Source organism: Pristis pectinata, chromosome 12 (assembly GCF_009764475.1).
Source record: "Pristis pectinata isolate sPriPec2 chromosome 12, sPriPec2.1.pri, whole genome shotgun sequence".
Lineage (NCBI taxonomy): Eukaryota > Metazoa > Chordata > Chondrichthyes > Rhinopristiformes > Pristidae > Pristis > Pristis pectinata.
In genome coordinates this window covers 23,481,029-23,499,095 of record NC_067416.1, presented here as the reverse complement: position 1 = coordinate 23,499,095, position 18,067 = coordinate 23,481,029, and the positions used below count along the sequence as shown (strand labels likewise).

General features: G+C 39.2%; 1 protein-coding gene across 1 annotated transcript in view; it reads right to left on the bottom strand.

Moving 5' to 3' along the window:
• The window catches only part of dock1 (dedicator of cytokinesis 1), a 432,222-nt gene that overhangs the window by 50,010 nt on the left and 364,145 nt on the right, over positions 1-18,067 (bottom strand). The window contains exons 41-42 of the mRNA XM_052026984.1: positions 13,931-14,072; positions 8,343-8,424 (exon numbers count right to left, since the gene is read on the bottom strand). Coding sequence (XP_051882944.1) covers positions 8,343-8,424; positions 13,931-14,072 — 224 coding nt within the window. The remainder of the gene's footprint in view (positions 1-8,342; positions 8,425-13,930; positions 14,073-18,067) is intronic.

The window sequence follows — 18,067 nt, the reverse complement described above, 5'->3', positions numbered from 1 at the left end:
TTCCATGCCCACTCATTCCACAATGTCTTCTGCCTCATACTATAAAGCAAGGTCCACTTTACCAGTCCTTCCCCTTTCTATGACATCATACCTGTGCTTTTCTCATTTCAGAAGAAAACCCACTCTAAAAGGACAGGACTGATGAACCTCAAAATTCAGATGAAGAAAAAGGATTGGTCACTCCAATCCACTTGATAAGATCTTGGCACTTTATTTACAGTAGAGGGTGGGATTTGTTATTTAATTGGCATCAAGGGAGCAATGAACATGACAGGATTTCATCTAAAGATCGGAAGTAGTTTAGTTCGATCTGAAACCATTGCCTTAAATTTGAATAAAGCAAAGGATGAAGGTATGAATCAGCTATTGCAGATTGCGAACTACAATAAAAGGTATGGCGGTGAACCAGCAATGACTTTTAAAGAATTAACGTAGATATCCCTTCAAGGCAAAAAAAAAGGGGAAAACGATACAGCAAAAGCTCTCAAGGTGAAGGCTTATAACATCACCAAAAATGCAGTATTATCAGCTTTTACCTTTCACCTTAAAGAAAATTTCAGAATTCATGAGATCAAAGTCACTGATAAGAAAAAAAATGCAGAATATGAAAGCAGTCTAGCCAGAAACATAAAAATAATTGTAAGAATTTCTATAGATATACGCAAGAGGAATAGATTAGCAAAAGTTTACTGGGGTCTCCTGTCAGATTATCTAAGTATTGAGAGATTCAAATGCATTGGTGTTCAGAGAGAACTGGGTGTCCTTGTATATGAATCATTGAAAGTTAATATGCAGGTTAAGCAAGCAATGAAAAAAGCAAGAAATATGTTTGTGATTGAAAGATTGCAATGAAGGTTCACAAGGTTGATTCCTGGGATGGCGGACATGTCACATGAAGATAGTCTATGCAGATGAGGCCTGTCCTCCTGTGAGTTTACAAGAACATAGTACGTTCTTTGGAGTGTAACATGGTGGGGGTGAGGTGGATGTTTCCTGTGGTTGGGATGTGTAGAAGCAGATTTCAGTCTCAAAATAGGGACAGCCATTCAAGAGAAATAAGGTTTCTTCACCCAGACGATGGTGTTTGTTTATTCGTTATTTGTCATTGTACTGTTGCAACAACAACACAACGAGGTTACGATGGCACTCCCTTGCCTAATAAAAACCAAAACTGTAAATTGATAAGAGCAATTATAACTATAAAATAAAACAAACATACACAAATATAAATTATATACAAATATAAAAAGGCATTGTGCAAATGATTCATGATAATAATAATAATGATAATCAGTAGCATATCAATATATTAAATAAGACAATAATGAGTCCAGCTGGTAAAAGGGGGAAGACATAGTATGTGTATGTATGTATGTATAGGAGGTGTCAGTCCATGTTCAACAATTTAACAGCTTTGGGAAAAAAGCTGTGTTTCAGTCTTGTATTGTGTGCATGTATTGTCCTGTATCACCTACCAGAGGGGAGTAGTTTAATAAAGTAGTGAGCAGGGTGAGCTGGTTCTCGAATGAGTAGTTCGAAGAACCACTGGTTCTCGAAGGTGAGGAGACATGGGATCCAAGGGGACATTGCAGTGTGGATCCAGAACTGGCTGGCCCACAGAAGGCAAAGAGTGGTTGTTGAGGGGTCGTATTCTGAGTGGAGGTCGGTGACCAGTGGTGTACCTCAGGGATCTGTACTGAGACCCTTACTATTTGTGATTTTTATAAATGACCTGGATGAGGAAGTGGAGGGGTGGGTTAGTAAGTTTGCAGATGACACGAAGGTTGGGGGTGTTGTGGATAGTTTGGAGGGCTGTCAGAGGTTACAGAGGGACATAGATAGGATGCAGAGTTGGGCTGAGAAGTGGCAGATGCAGTTCAACCCAGATAAGTGTGAAGTGGTTCATTTTGGTAAGTCAAATATGTTGGCGGAATATAGTCTTAATGGTAGGACTCATGGCAGTGTGGAGGATCAGAGGGATCTTGGGGTCCGAGTCCACAGGACGCTCAAAGCAGCTGCACAGGTTGACTCTGTGGTTAAGAAGGCATATGCTGTATTGTCCTTCATCAATCGGGGAATTGAATTTAGGAGCCGTGAGGTATATAGGTCCCTGGTTAGACCTCACTTGGAGTACTGTGCTCAGTTCTGGTTGCCTCACTACAGGAAAGATGTGGAAGCCATAGAGAGGGTGCAGAGGAGATTTACAAGGATGCCGCCTGGGATGCGGAGCATGCCTTATGAAAGCAGGTTGAGGGAACTCAGCCTTTTCTCCTTGGAGAGACGGAGGATGAGGGGGGACCTGATGGAGGCGTATAAGATGATGAGAGGTATTGATAGGGTTGATAGTCAGAGGCTTTTCCCCAGGGCTGAATTGATGGCCACAAGAGAACATAGGTTTAAGGTGCTGGGGAGTAGATATAGAGGAGATGTCAGGGGTAAGTTTTTTTACTCAGAGAGTGATGAGTGCGTGGAATGGGCTGCCGGAAATTGTGGTAGAGGCTGATATGTTAGGGTCTTTCAAGAAACTGTTAGATAGGTATCTGGAGCTGAGTAAAATAGAGGGCTATGGGTAAGCCAAGTAATTTCTAGGATAGGGACATGTTCGGCACAGCTTTGTGGGCCGAAGGGCCTGAATTGTGATGTAATTGTTCTATGTTCTATGATGTTTAAAGCCCTGCACTAACATCGAGCCTGATAGATGTCCTCCATCGCTGGTAACTGAGTCCCAATGATGTTTTGAGCTGTCTTGATGACCCTCTGCAGAGCCTTCTGCTCCTTCCTAGTGCAACTGGCACACCAAGCAGTAATGCTGTATGTCAGGATGCTCTCCACCGCACATCGATAGAAGTTTACCAGAATGTTCTGAGACAGTCTGGCTCTCCTAAATTTCCTCAAAAAATAGAGGCGTTGAATCAATCGAATTCACTACTCAAGGCTGGGAAGGCTTCAAGATGTTAAAGAAATCACCCTGGCAGTGCATTCTTAGTATCCTCCATTGATGCACTATGTGCTAAAATCTTCTTTACTCTCTGTCTCCAACTGCTGCTGTGTGGTAACAAAAAGGGCCGCACTCTTATACTGGCCCAATTATCCAGCATGCAGCATGTTTATGATGCAGGAATACTTAATGTAGGGTACTGCAGAGTTCACCCTCTGCAAATGAAACAGGAATGCCTCACATTGAGGACTGAGAGTTTGCAATGAAACTCATAAAGACCCTGTCATTGTAATAGTGTTTTCCAGCACATCCAGGAGTGCAGACTGAAGTGGGAAGCCAAGAACAGAAGGGATAACCTATATCCCCTAACAGTCGTGCATACGGTTCTGATTGTAGGCAGCTCAGCAATAAATGTTTGTGCACTTCCTGGATGAATGGTGCTGAATAAGGATTCTCTACTTATCAACAATCACCATATTCAGGCATTGTGGTTCATAAAGAACTTCAGGTTCACATTCAAGGTTCAGGTTCAAACCTGGCACATGTGTGTCCCACTAATATCTGCATTTCATAACTCAAGAAAACGAATTCTAACTCCTTGAATTGAGACCATCTGTGACATTTCATAGGCTGAATGAACTGCAAGCTTTGAAGTGTGGTATATATCCTGGAATGACCTGGACGTTAAGAACTTCAGTGTGAAATTGAACTTCATGCATGGATGGAGTTCTACCCACAGAAAGTAATAGATCTCTGTCACCTCGGCCTTGGTAAACCTTAGCCTAAAGATACTTTGCTCCTCAGATAGCAGGAATACATAGCCCAAAAGATTCTTGGGATATAAGAAACTTCTTGTTCTTTTCCTTTTTGGTTTTTCTGACAAGTTATCTTTGCCTTTGAATCTATTCCTCCTGCTCCCAGTTGTCCTCGAAGCGCAGTAGGACCACTACTGAAGTTTCCATGACAAGCAGCAAAAAAAGCAAATGTGAGTTCACTCTAACTCTGCACATGGCTTGGATTGCATACAAGGAAGATTCCAGCCAATGTTACTATTATGCAATGCAAGTACTTTAAGTTTCTGATCACTCTCAATCATTTTTACACAGAAAATTAATTACCAATGAATGGTATTGGAAAAATCTCCCCCATAAAACTCAGTCCAACATTCCCAAGGCTTTTGCTCTTGAGACAAAGAAATCTTTTCTTTCAGATTTGCTCAAATACATAGTAGGAATGGAGGATGATTAGAGAGGAATCTGTCATAGGCTGAATAAAGAACTTTCTCTACAATTTAAGTAAATGAATGCAGCAGGTCAAGTCAGAACCCTGGTTAGCAATTGATCCATATTCTCTCAAACTAGTCAAATGGGCTTCAGTGACTGGAAGGATCTGTGATGGCTGTTACAAATGCTGAAGAAAGGAGAAGGCTCAGTCCACTAGGAGAACACTTTCCCAAAACAAATTAAATATCAAAAAGGAATATACTACATAAATGGCAGTAATAATTATTATAAATTGAAAATTGCTTAAAAAACTCCATAATCTAAAAATAAATGATATTTTAAATAAAAATATCAACAGTTAATTGTGATAAATAAAGAAATGTAAGGGTAAATCACAATTAATGATCCTGAAGAACTTTTCCTATGTACGTTAATCTAAAGAGAATTACTTTCTGATAACAATCATGAGCTGAGAACAGGTTCAGAGAATGACTGGTAAATGAAGTGGGAATGAAGAGGACTAGACTGTAATAGCTAGGGCATAACAAACACTTAAAGAACAACAAATTTGTTGCCATTGTTGTGTACAGTTGAAACAAGGTTTGGGTAAGTGACAATTAAGCCAAAGAACCGGGGTTTATCCAATATTTATGCATCCAGAATTCTTGTGCAATCAGCAAAAATTTCTAAGAATATTACGCAATTTCATAATTTTTTCAAAATGCAAAATAGGTGAAAAACATTTCTAGTTTATTAATAATAACAGATGTGCAGTTGTAGACTGATTAGCAACAAATCTTCAAATCCTATTTTAATATTTGGCAATTCATTTGATGATTTGTTTTTGCTGTATTTTACATTAATACTGTCTAGTCTTAAAATATGGAATTGCAGTGTAAAACATTGTTATTTAGAAGGATGACATATAGTTCAGCAACATATTTAAAGATTTATGCATAAAATCCAAGCGTGTGATTTATAGAAATATTTTTTGAGGAATTCTTAAGCAACTAGCATAATCACGCAACTGGCATCCCTTATTCCCTATGGATGCTGGATGGCTGAGAGTATGCTGTACTGTCAATAAACATTTTTAAAGTCATGCATTTGTTCTTCTTTCTATTTCTCCATTAAACATTTCAGTATTCAGTTATAAAGGAAAATGCATATATAAAATTATCCCCCAATTAAACCACTCCTTCTCACTACTAATTCCATCATCCCACATCTAACGAACCAATTTTTCATCTGCAGTCTTCATCTCCCTTGCTTTCCCTAACCTTTCCCATTGCCCTAAAAGAAAATTGATGGATAGCATATTCCTCAAGAAATAAAGGACTAGCCTTTGGAAATTTTGTCATTTAGGGGATATGGTGTTCAGTGGGAATGGACACCAGTGGTGGAAGGTTCAATTAGTGTGAAGAAGACCTGTGATTACTGAAGGATTCCAATGTTCGGAATGCTGCTCAGTGCAAGAGGGGGTAGGGTTGAAAGAAGGAGTATCTGTGATAATGGACCAATCAATTATGAGTGGGGCAAAGTTGAATCCTTTATGGAGAATTATTAGGCCTTATGTTGGATTGGAATTTCGGAGGGAGTTGAAATGCTCACTGTAAATGGGGCCCAAGAGTGGGAGGACTGCCTAGTGAATGTACAGACATGATAGTTCATTGCTGAAATACTGCTTAGTGAAGAGATTGAACCCTATGTTAAACCGTTGTTAAAGACATTGATCCATAGAGATCAGGGGAAAACAATGAAAATGGTTCTTTATAAGGGAATTCTGCAGATCATTTGAAAGGAATTGACGAGGCAAAATCTGATATGTTTACTGCAAACAAAAATGTAATACCTTGCAGGATACAATAGTAAGGAAGGCATTAAACATTTGTGGTTCTACAAATGCCAAAAATGAAAAGCGTAATGAAAGTTACACTCAGCCTTGGACTGAATAGCATCAAAGGGTATCCAAAGCTTGAAAGTCTCTATCGTTTATTCATTTTATGTCTTTCTCAAACTTCCTTATGTCATTGGAGGTGGCCATTTGGGCAATCGAGTCAAAGCTAGTTCCCAGAGCAATCCCATCAATCACATTTACCCACTTATTTGGCTGTAACCTATTCTCTCTCATGTGGCTATCATCTCCCTCCCACCCACCTGATTTCAGGGTAATTTACAGTACCCAATTAACCTATCAACCAGAGCATCTTTGAGATGTGGGAGGATACCGGAGCATTTGGGGGAAACCCACAATGTCACAGGGAGAATGTGTAAACTCCACACAGATAAGCACTGGGGTCAAACCCAGATCGAAGGAGCTGTGAGGTCGCAGAACTATCTACTGCACCACTCTGTTATCCTGTGCAGAATTTCATTATAGAATATTATACAGAAGTAATATTGACAAATTTTTCCTGGATTAGGGTTTGCAGTAGGGAAGAAAAAGGTGACGTTAGCTGCAAAGAAGCAATTTGACTAAGAGTAATTTTTTTAAAAAGGTAAGGACAGTATCTAGGATACTGGAACTTCTTAAAACTTCCTTTAAGAATAAAATTGTACCTAATAATTTAAAAGCTAATTCTTTGTTGTGTGGTGATAGGATGGCACAGTCGACCTGCCAGTTGAGCTACTGCCTCACAGTTCCAGTGGCCCAGGTTCAATCCTGGCCTTCAGTGCTGTCTGTGTGGAGTTTGCATATTCTTCCTGTAACCAACTGGATTTCCTCCAGGTGCCTTGGTTTCCTCCTACATCCCAAAGACCTGTGGGTTGGTAGATTAATTGGCCGAGTATGTGGGGAGAATCGGTACCAGGGAAAATTAATAGGGAATGGGATTGCTCTGTTCACTGACATAGATTCATTGGGCCAAAGTGGCCTCCTTTTATGTTATAAGTAAATAAGGAAACAATGTAAACAGGGGCAGAATACTGCAGATAGAACAGAAAAGTAGATGAATACTTTGTAAATTTGCACTGAATAAGTTGAGGAAGAAATATTACAAAATATAAAACCTGACACAGCAGCAATTAAAAAAAGAACCCATACAATGTTAAGCTACACCAGCCAAACCAGTGAAAAACCAAAGCAAAGAATTATGGAAACACTGCAGTCAGGCAAGAGCAATGGAAAGAACAAATGCTAACCTTTTGTTTGTGCATTCTTCATGAAAACTAATTAATCCATTTTCTCCAGTAGTAGATGACTAAACTGAACATTTTCAGCAATTATTTGCTTTAATTCTAAATTTTCAATATTTATAGTTTATGTGCTTTTCTCAGTAAAATAAAGTCAGAAAATATAATTAATAATGCAATTGCATTGAGCAATCCGCCCAGCTGTAATTGTTAATAAACAAGCCAAACATTTAACTGCTGGAGGCAATGCAGAGGAAAATCACAAAGTTTTATCCTGTGTGGTGGGGTCTGAACTTTGAGAAAATATTGGAAATTTGGGGTTGGGGATATATCCTTGTCAGAGAAAGCCACTGTTTCACTAGGATTCTAATGCATTAAATTAATAATAAAACAGTGGCTCCATCTTTCACTCTGATTATGCAATGTGGTTCCCTTGTTATCACTACTTTTGTATGTTCAGTATATACTTTGCTGTTTTCATCTGAGAAAGAAAGTACTATAAGATGCTAAATGATATAGACAAGGCCAATCTGAAATAGTGGTTCAAATGATGATAGTAAAACAAGGGAGGAAGAGTTTCACAGAAAAGAAAAACTATCCTTAGAACATTTTTAAGCACAGAATGACAAAAACTTATTATGGGTATTCGGGCATAATGATGGAAGCAAAGACTTTGAAAACAAGTAAGAGAAAATAAAATGCAGCCTAAGAAGCAGATGGATGGGGGTAAGGTTCACTTGCTTTGGGTGGGTTAAATATAATAGGTGGAATGACTTTTCTCACCTGGAAGGATCTTGCCATCTGGATTTGGGTATTGTTGGCAAGGCTAAGCCAATATTTATAGTCCATCCCAATTGCCCTTTGAGAAGACATTAGTAAATCAAATGGTCTTCTATGATAGTCTGGTAACTGTTAGGATCATTTTTACTCAGACTAGTTTTTTTTTCCAAATTCCAGATTTGAAACCAGGTTTCTGGATTGCTAGTTGGTAACTTAACCACTGCACCACCACCATAACTCATGCCCAATTAAGATTGAGAAACTTTTACCTTAAAATTTGCTCTGAGACAGTTTTGTTCTTGAACTTTGGTGGTAATTCCCGTATGGTTTGCACTGTGAAACACTGAATATCTGTAAGAGTTGTTAAGGCACCTAAGGCATTAATGTAGACAATGGTATTTGAAAAAGTGATCCAGTAACTTGACTCATATGATTTCATGCATATTTCAGTTTTAAACTGAAACTCAATTATGACAACTTTTAAGCTCCCTGCAACAACCCTTTTCCATTTGTTATATTACTTCAGCAACTATCCACTTAATTACTGCCTTACCTCCAACTTTGATTCTCTCGTCCTCAGTAAAACATTTATTCTTTCCATGTATGACCATTTTCCTAATATAGTCTCCATTTCCAATCTTGCAAATTCAAGGGGTACGTGCCTATGTATCTGTTGCATTGTGGTTTAGCCACCGAAACACATTCAATGGGCAAACCACGTCTGCCCACTAGTCCAAGACTATCCTAGAGAATGACGATAATCTCTAGCCTCTTTCTGCAACATCCAATTGTTTTTGTAAAACCCTGTCCTGTGCTCTTACCACCCTTGCCTCCAGAACAAATTGGTCATGGAATTTTATGTAAAATTGAATCCATCTGTTCAGGACCTTTGTTATTACCCACCTCCTGTTTCTTATTAAGTCAAACCTTGTCCCAAGCCCCATTCTGACCTTGTTCTGATCCCAGTTCCTCTTCTATTTTTCACCCTCCACCCCCATCTTGCACCTCACCCCATCTTGTTTGTCGAACGCAGCTAAACTCTTTCAGCAACTGCTTCAATCCTTTCCTAGAGCTAAAACTCTGGAATAAACCATGGATCAATTCCCTTCCACGTTAGTATATTATTCTTCAAAATTCATTTGAAAATATGGGATCAGGTTCTCCATGCATGCTGAAGATATCCGGTACCATCTTACCTTTTGTCTTGAACTCTCTACTGCTTTTGGGTTGTCAAGTTTCTATTCTTGGATATGCTATAATGCCCACCAGTTAAACGCACTGAAAATCTATGGCACACTTAATAGACACTGTACCCATTTAACTAATCTGTAACTCCATGGTAACAAGTGTGTCTGCAGCCTAGGCATCATTTTCAATCCTGAACTGTTTCTGACCCAATATCTTCTCCATCACAAATATTGCCCATTTCTACCTCTTTAACAACACATGTCTCAGTTCATCTGCCTCTTAAAGTTCCATCCAGGAATTTATCATCTCCACATTCTAACATCACAATGATCTCCTGGTCAGCCTTTTGTCCTCAGAGTCCTGTAAAATACTACACATCCAAACTCTTTGCTGTCCATATCTTCATTGAGGGGTCAGCGGTGGAAAGGGTGAGCAGCTTCAAGTTCCTGGGTGTCAACATCTCAGAAGCTCTATCTTGAGCCCAACATATTGTAGCAATCACAAAGAAGGCACGCCAGAGGCTCTACTTCATTAGGAGGTTGAGGAGATTTGGTATGTTGCCAAAGACTCTTGCAAATTTCTACAGATGTACGGTGGAGAGCATCCTGCCTGGTTGCATCACCACCTGGTATGGAGGCTCCAATGCTCAGGATCAAGAGAGGCTGCACAGTGTTGTAGACTCAGCCAACTCCATCATGGGCACAACCCTCCCCGCCATCGAGGACATCTTCAAGAGGGGGTGCCTCAAGAAGGTGACATCCATCATTAAGGACCCTCACCATCTGGGACATGCCCTCTTCATGTTACCACCATCGGAGAGGAACTGTAGGAGCCTGAAGACCCATACTCAATGTTTCAGGAACAGCTTCTTCCCCTCTGCCATCAGATTTCTGAACAGTCCATGAACACGACCTCATTATTCCTCTTCTGCACTATTTTTGTCACTTATCGTAATTTTTATGTCTTGCACTCTACTGCTGCTGCAAAACAATGAATTTCACGACATGTGTCAGTCATAATAAACCGGATTTCACATCCATCACTTTTGCTCTGTGCTGACTTACAGTGGTACCCGATCCTCAAGTATTAATTATAAATCTTATATTCAAATTCATTCCTACCCTCCTTCAGAACTGTCCGTTCTCCAGACTCGTGCATCCCTCCACCAGTAGTCCTGCCTTCACATATCTAGTCAAGGTCTGAAAATTTCCTGCAAAACTTATTTTCCTTAAAATGCACATTGGTTCAAGCTTTTTGTCTCCCTTCCACTTTCATTTATTTGACTCACCATTATTTCTGATAGATTATTCCACACCTTTTGGGATTATGTGTATGTTTAAAGCTCCACGTAAGTATAACATGCTATTGTCTCACATTAAAATGTTATCATGATAAAGTAATAATCCAATTATATTTAAAAATCCAGTTTCTATCTTTCTCATTGCAGTTTCTTTACTAAATGATGCAAAAATATCATTGTGGTATTTGAAACAAATAATATTAAAACAATTATGTAAATCATGTTGGAAAAAACACAAGAAATCCAACTATAAATACACTGTAAAAATAATAACAAAATGGTAAATCCATAGAGAAAAATACAAGTGTTGATATGTCAACAATGCTTTAAAAGAGATTGACTTGTAACATTTCTAACTTTCATTGCTCCAAATGAACCATGCTGCAGATGAAAGAGAAATTGTATCTTTATGGAACATGGTTTAGGAATATATCTTCTCTCAATTCAGGCAATTAGACTGTGACTATAAAAATAATATAATGTACTGGAGCTTGTCCTGGAGATGATAAACATGCTGCAGTTGGAACTCCAGATTTGAAGACTTATATGAGAAAGCTATCTTTCATTGTAAAGAAAATGAAATAAGAAGGGGATGTCTCTGTTAGAGTGAAACCAGGGTAATCATGGGGGATAAGCTGTAAACATGATTTTATGGTCAATGAGTGAATGGGAGCAGTTAGAGAGTAATGACATAGACAAAGGAACACAGACAAAAGAATGTTGGAGTTGTGAAATGCAGAGCAGGAGGACATCCCCAGCAGGTCAAGCTGGGCATATCTACTCCCAGAAAGAGAACAATAAAAAACAAGCTGAGCCAACATCACAGATGTATGAATGATATAGAAAAAGAAATCAAGTTACCTGAAGTTGTAGCATTCAATATTGAGTCTAGAAGGCTGGAATGTGCTCAGCCGGAAGATGAGGTGCTGTTCCTCAAGCTTGCATTGAGCTTCACTATGACAGCACAGGAGGCCATAGACTGATAGGTCACAGTGGGAGTGGGATGGGGAACTGAATGCAATGAAAAGCTCAGTGTCATCCCTGTGGACTGAACACTAGTGTTCCACAAAGCAATCACGCAGTCTACGTTTGGTTTCTCCAATGCAGAGAAGACCACATTGTGAACACTGAATGCATTGCACTAGATTGGAAGAAGTGCAAGTGAATCACTACTTCACCTGGAAAGACTGTTTGGGTCCCTGGATAGTGTGAAGGAAAGAGTGAAAGGGCCAGTGTTGCATTGCCTGCAGTTGCAAGGGAAAGTATTGTAAGAAGGGGAATGGCTGGTAGGAACAGAAGAGTGGGCCAGGGAATTAGGAAGGGAAAGGTCCCTGCAAAATGCTAAAAGGTGGAGGAGAGGGGAAGATGTGTCTGGTGGTGGAATCTCTTTGAAGGTGGCAGAAATTAATCTGTTGAATGTGGAGGCTGGTTGGGTGGAAGGTGAAGACCAGAGGAACTCTTTGTTCTGTCCGGGAGGAGAAGGGATCAGAGCAGAGCCAAGCAAATGGATGAGATACGGTCAAAGGCTTTGTTAAAAGTGGTAGTGGGGAAGCAGCAGTTCAGAAAGAAAGAAGACATTTTAGAGGCACCTATACATAAAGTCTTATCATTGGAGCAAATACAATGGAGACAGAGGAACTAGGAGAATGGAAAAGAGTCCTTCCAGGAGGCAGGGTGAGATGAAGATTAGTTGAGGTAGTTGTAGGAGTTGGTAGGCTGGTAATGTATGTTAATAGCCAGCCTATCTCCTCAGAGAAGACAGAGAGATCCAGAAAAGGAAGGGAAGAGACAGAGATTAACCATGTGAAGATGAGGGCAGGGCAGAAATTGGCAACAAAAGTAATGAAACTACAAAATTCTGCATGAGTGCAGGAGACAGCCCCAATACAGTCAAAATATAGATGTCACATTTGTTTTTAATTGAAGCGACTGTTTGTTACTTAATCCACCTGAAATTATTTTTTGACACAAATATGCTTTCAGTTAGATTAAGGATTGCTGTGTTGTAAAAAAAATGCAAAAAGTTGAACAAGTTGTCATGTTATGATGTTTGGAACAACACCATTTGAACATAATAGTGCTGTCATCAGGATTTTAGTAAAGCAAAATTGATTGGTGAAAATTTCACTGATGCGGCAGTAATCACTCAGCCATAGAAATGCAAATTTTACTCTTTTAAATTTGAGCTGTATCAATTATTTTGCGTTACATAAAAACTAGGATGACGTGATTTTGTCAACAATTACGTTACTCCCAATGGTTCCAGATGAAGCAACTTGAGCTCATGAATTACATGTGAAGCAGAAGGATAGTGGAGCCAATACGCAAAATCATCCAACAAGAATGTGATGGATTATACTTTTGGCCAGCAGTTCCAAAGAGAAGAACTGGCTATTTCCTGCTCTTTCTTCAGCTTGCCTGTAATTTTTATGCCAATCTGTTTAAACATGGATATCAGAGACGAACTTGAGTTCAGATGCTGGTAGATCTAACCTCCCAAGTCACCATTGCAACAGCAGAGCACAGACATATTGAGCAGAGGTGCTGTGAACTGCATTCGGCCCTTCAGCTTTACACCATTTTTCTAATAATTTTAATTTTTTTTGGATATTTATGTCTAATGATTATTTATATACGTATCAAAGACATTTAGAACAAATTAAAGACTTTCACAATAGTGAGTTGTCAGAAGGCTTTCAGGGCATTCTTGATGCCTGGTAGTCTGCTCTGCCTGTTCGATATGGAGCTTATCCAGCTCTTTATATCCAAAAACAACTTAATGCTAGCTGTGAGAGTCAGGGAACAGCAACTTCATGCAGCAGCCCAGATCCAGGACAATCCATGCCAAGAAGATGATATAACCATCAGCATGTAGTTTTGTTGAACACATTAAACAAAAACCTTCAAAATAGAGCACCCATAAGAACAAAAGAAAATAGAAATAGGGGTAGATCACTGATCCTAACATTCAATATGATCATGGCTGATCTATTGTAGGTCTCAACTCCTCTGCTGTACCAGTTCCCCATGGCCTACAATTCCTTGATCCTTGAAAAATGTATCTACCTCCCCTTTAAATGCTTCTCGTGACTCAGCCTCCACCATTCCCTGGGATGTAGAATTCTGGAGATTCACTACCCTCCGTGAGACGAAATTTCCAGGCACCTTTGTTTTAAATGACCAGCTGTTATTCTGAAACAAGGGGACAAAGGATCTCTCCCACTGGTGAAAACATCCATATCTATCCTGACATGCCATCTTAGGATCTTATATGTTTCACTAAGGTCACCCCTTAAAATAAAATTCTTTGTTCAGAAAAGTAATATATTCTCTCCAAAACATACACATCCTAGCAAAAAATAAGGATACACTGCCCAGAAGAATTTTTAATATCATCACTTGGAGGAGATGTTGTCTTCATTTTTTCCGCATTGGGAAAAATGGTGAAAAGTCTTGCTTCGAAATCTTCACGTCGCTCATACTCTTTTCCTCTGTAAATGAACATCTTGTTCTAGGAAAAATATTTTAGAAAACAAAAATTATAGAGCTTTGAAGCTGCTCAGTTTAGTAAATTGTTCTGCAGTATTACTGTTGCACAGTACTGATGAAGAAGAACTATTGCCACCTCAAGGTGGAGCTGATGGGCATGTGAGAGAACAGGTGACAAGGAAATAAGTGGGGGAATGGGATTGGTCTGGATTAAAATGGCTAGCATGTGGGATCTTCAGGTAGCCATGGTGGACAGAATGCAGGTGCTCAGCAAAGTGGTCACCGCTTGGTTTCACCAATGTGGAGAGGGCACATCGAGAACACTGAATGTAACAAACAAGGTCAAATAGGCTGCATGTGCATCTCTGCCTCACCTGGAAGGGCTTTTTAGGGCCCTGGATGGTGGTGAGAGAGGAAATGCAGGTTGAGGTGTTACACCTCCTACAGTTGAAGGGGAAAGTACCTGGGGAAGGGAAAGGATAGGTGGGGATGGATGAAAGAACCGTGGAGTCACAGAGAGAGTGGTGAGAAGATTTTGGTCCTTTAATAACACTCCTCCTGGCAGCGCTATTTAAAAGTAAAAGAGTCGTCTTCGATTTGGTGGAAGTATTAGAGGGCATTTTAAAATCAATGACATCCATTCCTCAGCTAATAGTCTAGTAGGCACCTTGCGCATACACAGAAGCCCAAGTGTAGTTTAAAGTGATTTTCAGGACAAACTGAAAACCCACCTGCCTGAATCGAGTGAGAGGCAAAGTAAGCATGGAAACTGTAATTGATGACAATGAGAGATGTCAGATGTGACTTCCACAAAAGCAAAAGTCAGGAGAAAAATTAATCATCACAATGGGAATTCTGGCTTCATGGGGGGGGGGGGGGGGGGGGGCCGCGGTATATCTGTGGATTCGATTTACTCTCATCTACTTCAGAGTTAGTGTGGAAGGTTAATTCAATAGTCAGACATTGAAAATGTTCTCCTTCATTACAAAGAAATTCATGGGACTGCTCCCAATAGTCCAGGAAAAACTTTTTCCTGGGTTCCTCAAATTCTCCTACCTTTTGCCAGCCTACTTAGGGGCACCTCAAGATCCAAGCTGTCTGCTGATTTAAAGTGGTTGCTAGCCAATATGTCACCCTCCCAGGACTGGAAGATTGCAGTTCAGCATTTGCCTGTTGCCTACACATCAGCAGAAGCATGTTGTTGTGACCAATGGCTCAAATGTTTTTTTTTAAAATCATACATGCAAAAGTATCAGGATGCAAAGCACACTTTCAATCAATTTTATGCTGGTTTTACTCCAGATAGATTTTCCACTTATGTACAGAATATTGAAAAAGAGGCTATTTGGATGCAAAAATATCAAATAAAACATTTTAAATGTTCAAATATATTAAATGTTAAAAACTATAACAATAAAATACATGCTCAGGTTTCATATACTAATTATTTGTTCTCTCTTTGGTGATCCTTACAAATGGTTGCAGATTTCTACTTGATGTACCAGGAAATCCAAGAGGAAATGTAAAATTTCTTAATATATTCACATATTACTCAATAACATCTCTCGGAGATAACATATGCCACTTATTGAATGCAGGGTGAAAGAGGAAGAATATTCTTTTTGTTTTCAATTTAAAATCTAGGAGAAGCCCAAATCTGTTTTAACCTTTACACAATGGGAACTCATGCTTTACAAAGGTCTTGAACAGTTGTATTGATTTGATTTATTCTAGTTCACTTAACATCTCTGTAAAGGTCAATCCAATAAATTGACAGAGTAAATGATTGGTAATATAAACCATGACATTTTAAACATGGAGATTTAAAGATCACAATAGAAAGTCTACTGCCTAAAAATTCCAGTGCACCTAAAGGAATGGTGGTAATGTAATGGAAAAATTATCATTTCAGTTGTTGTCCCACTGCATCAAAATTTACCTCTGACTGAGGCTTGGATCAGAAGTTTCCGGATGTTGAACAATTTCTTGATCAACATTCTGCTATCCTCTCCTCTTCTGTGGCTAGGCCCAGTGGAGGAGGAGGACAGGGAATATGCCTCTTAAAGGCATTGGCAGTGCACTGATGGTGTCTTCTTGCTTTGGAGGAAGGAATCAAAAATGCTGCTGCTTGGTAAAGGGGAGGGAGGGAAGGAGCTGGACATACTACTTGTAGTCAAAGGTGGAGGGAAGAAGTCAGGCAAGCATCTGGAAAGGAGTGATGAGGATGCTACGCAGTCATTTTCAGGGAGGGGAATCAAGAGCTGGGTAGAATCAGGAGCAGCACAATATGCAGTTGTTTGGGGAAGAAGTTGTTTAAAGTGGGAGGAAATCAAGGGATAGACTGGGGTAGGGTGGCCAAGGGGATGAAATAAGTAGTTTATCTTTCTTCAAGATGCCCAGCCTGGTGAAGCGGGATTAGCATGATATTTTTTTCTGGAAGAGCACTAAAATAGGTAATATTGGCAATATTGCCTATGATCACCTGAAAATTGATATCTGTGCCAAAATCATGGTGAGATTAGGTGACTTAGGAAGTGCTAGGTCAAATTTCCCAATAGGAAGATTTAATTCAGAGGTGGTTAAAAATACAACTTACTTCCAGTTATACTATTTTTCAAACACAAAATGCTAAAAAAAAGTTATGCAATCAAATTTCTGGCTTGCTTAATGACATATTTGTAATGTGACGCTTGGATAACTTATTCTGGTAATTATGATGAAACATATGAAATTTGTTTTATTTGTAAATTTAAAATTAGATTAGGAATAGGAGTAGGCTATTCAGCCTTTAAGCCTGCACATGGCTTATCTTACTAAACAATTACATGTTGTTAGCTTTCTTACTTATTTAGTGTACTTGCATGCTAGCCTTTTGTGAATCATGCACTAGGACACCCAGGTCCTTCTGTATCTTAAGGTTTTGCAATCTCTGACTATTTAGGTAAGATGTTCTTTTTTTGTTTTTCCTGTCAAAATAGACATCTTCACATTTTTACACCTTATAGACCATTATCTGATCTATCTTCACTCACTTAACCTACCTACCAACCACTGTAACCTTTCTAGTGTGATCATCAAATTTAGTAACCATACTTCTAGTTCCTTTATCCAAGTCATTTATCTATATTGTAATTAGCAATTCATTCTATGGAAGCCAACAACTTGATTGCCGTTGTCATTAATCTAAGTGGCGATAGGGGTAGCACAGTGGTGCAGATAGTAGTTGCCTCACAGCTCCAGTGGTCCAGGTTCGATCCTGACCTGTGGTGCTGTGTGAGATTTGCACATTTTCCCTGTGACCCTGTGGATTACCTCCAGGTGCTCCGATTTCCTCCCACATCCCAAAGACATGTGGGTTGGTGGGGTAGTTGGCCTTTCTAAGTCGGCCCTTGTGTATGTGAGTGGTAGAATCCAAGGGGGGTTTAGGGAAATAAGGGGAGAATAAAACTGGGATTACTGTAAATGGTTGCTTGATGGTTGGCACAGATTCAGAGGGCCTATTTCATGCTGTATGACCCTATGACTAAGTTTTGATAAGTTCCAATGACTAATTTCTAAAGCAACCAGAACTGAATGTGAACATACTTATTGGATTTAGTTTAAATCTTCTAAATTTAATAGATTTCATACTGCATGACATGCTAAATATCAACATGATTTAGATTATCCTTACATTAATTACCTAATTAAATGTAATTAACAAAATCAGCTAAAGCAATTAAATTTAGGAGGAATATACTTACTGCATTTAGGGGAAAAGGGTGTGCTGACAAAAGAAATAGTGGTATTGCACAGGGAGAATATCACAACTTTCACTTTCAGCACTACAGTGTCAGTAGTTTAATATTACAGTTACTTCTTTTGGGTGTTCAATACAATTATGAACAAAAATTTTCCTAAACAAGAAAAGCAAGCAACATTCAAATTGTTTTCTCAATGTACAAACAACCATGAGACTGTAGCAAGTCCCTTAGATGCCAAATGAATCTTATCACATCCAAGAGCTTAATTTAAATA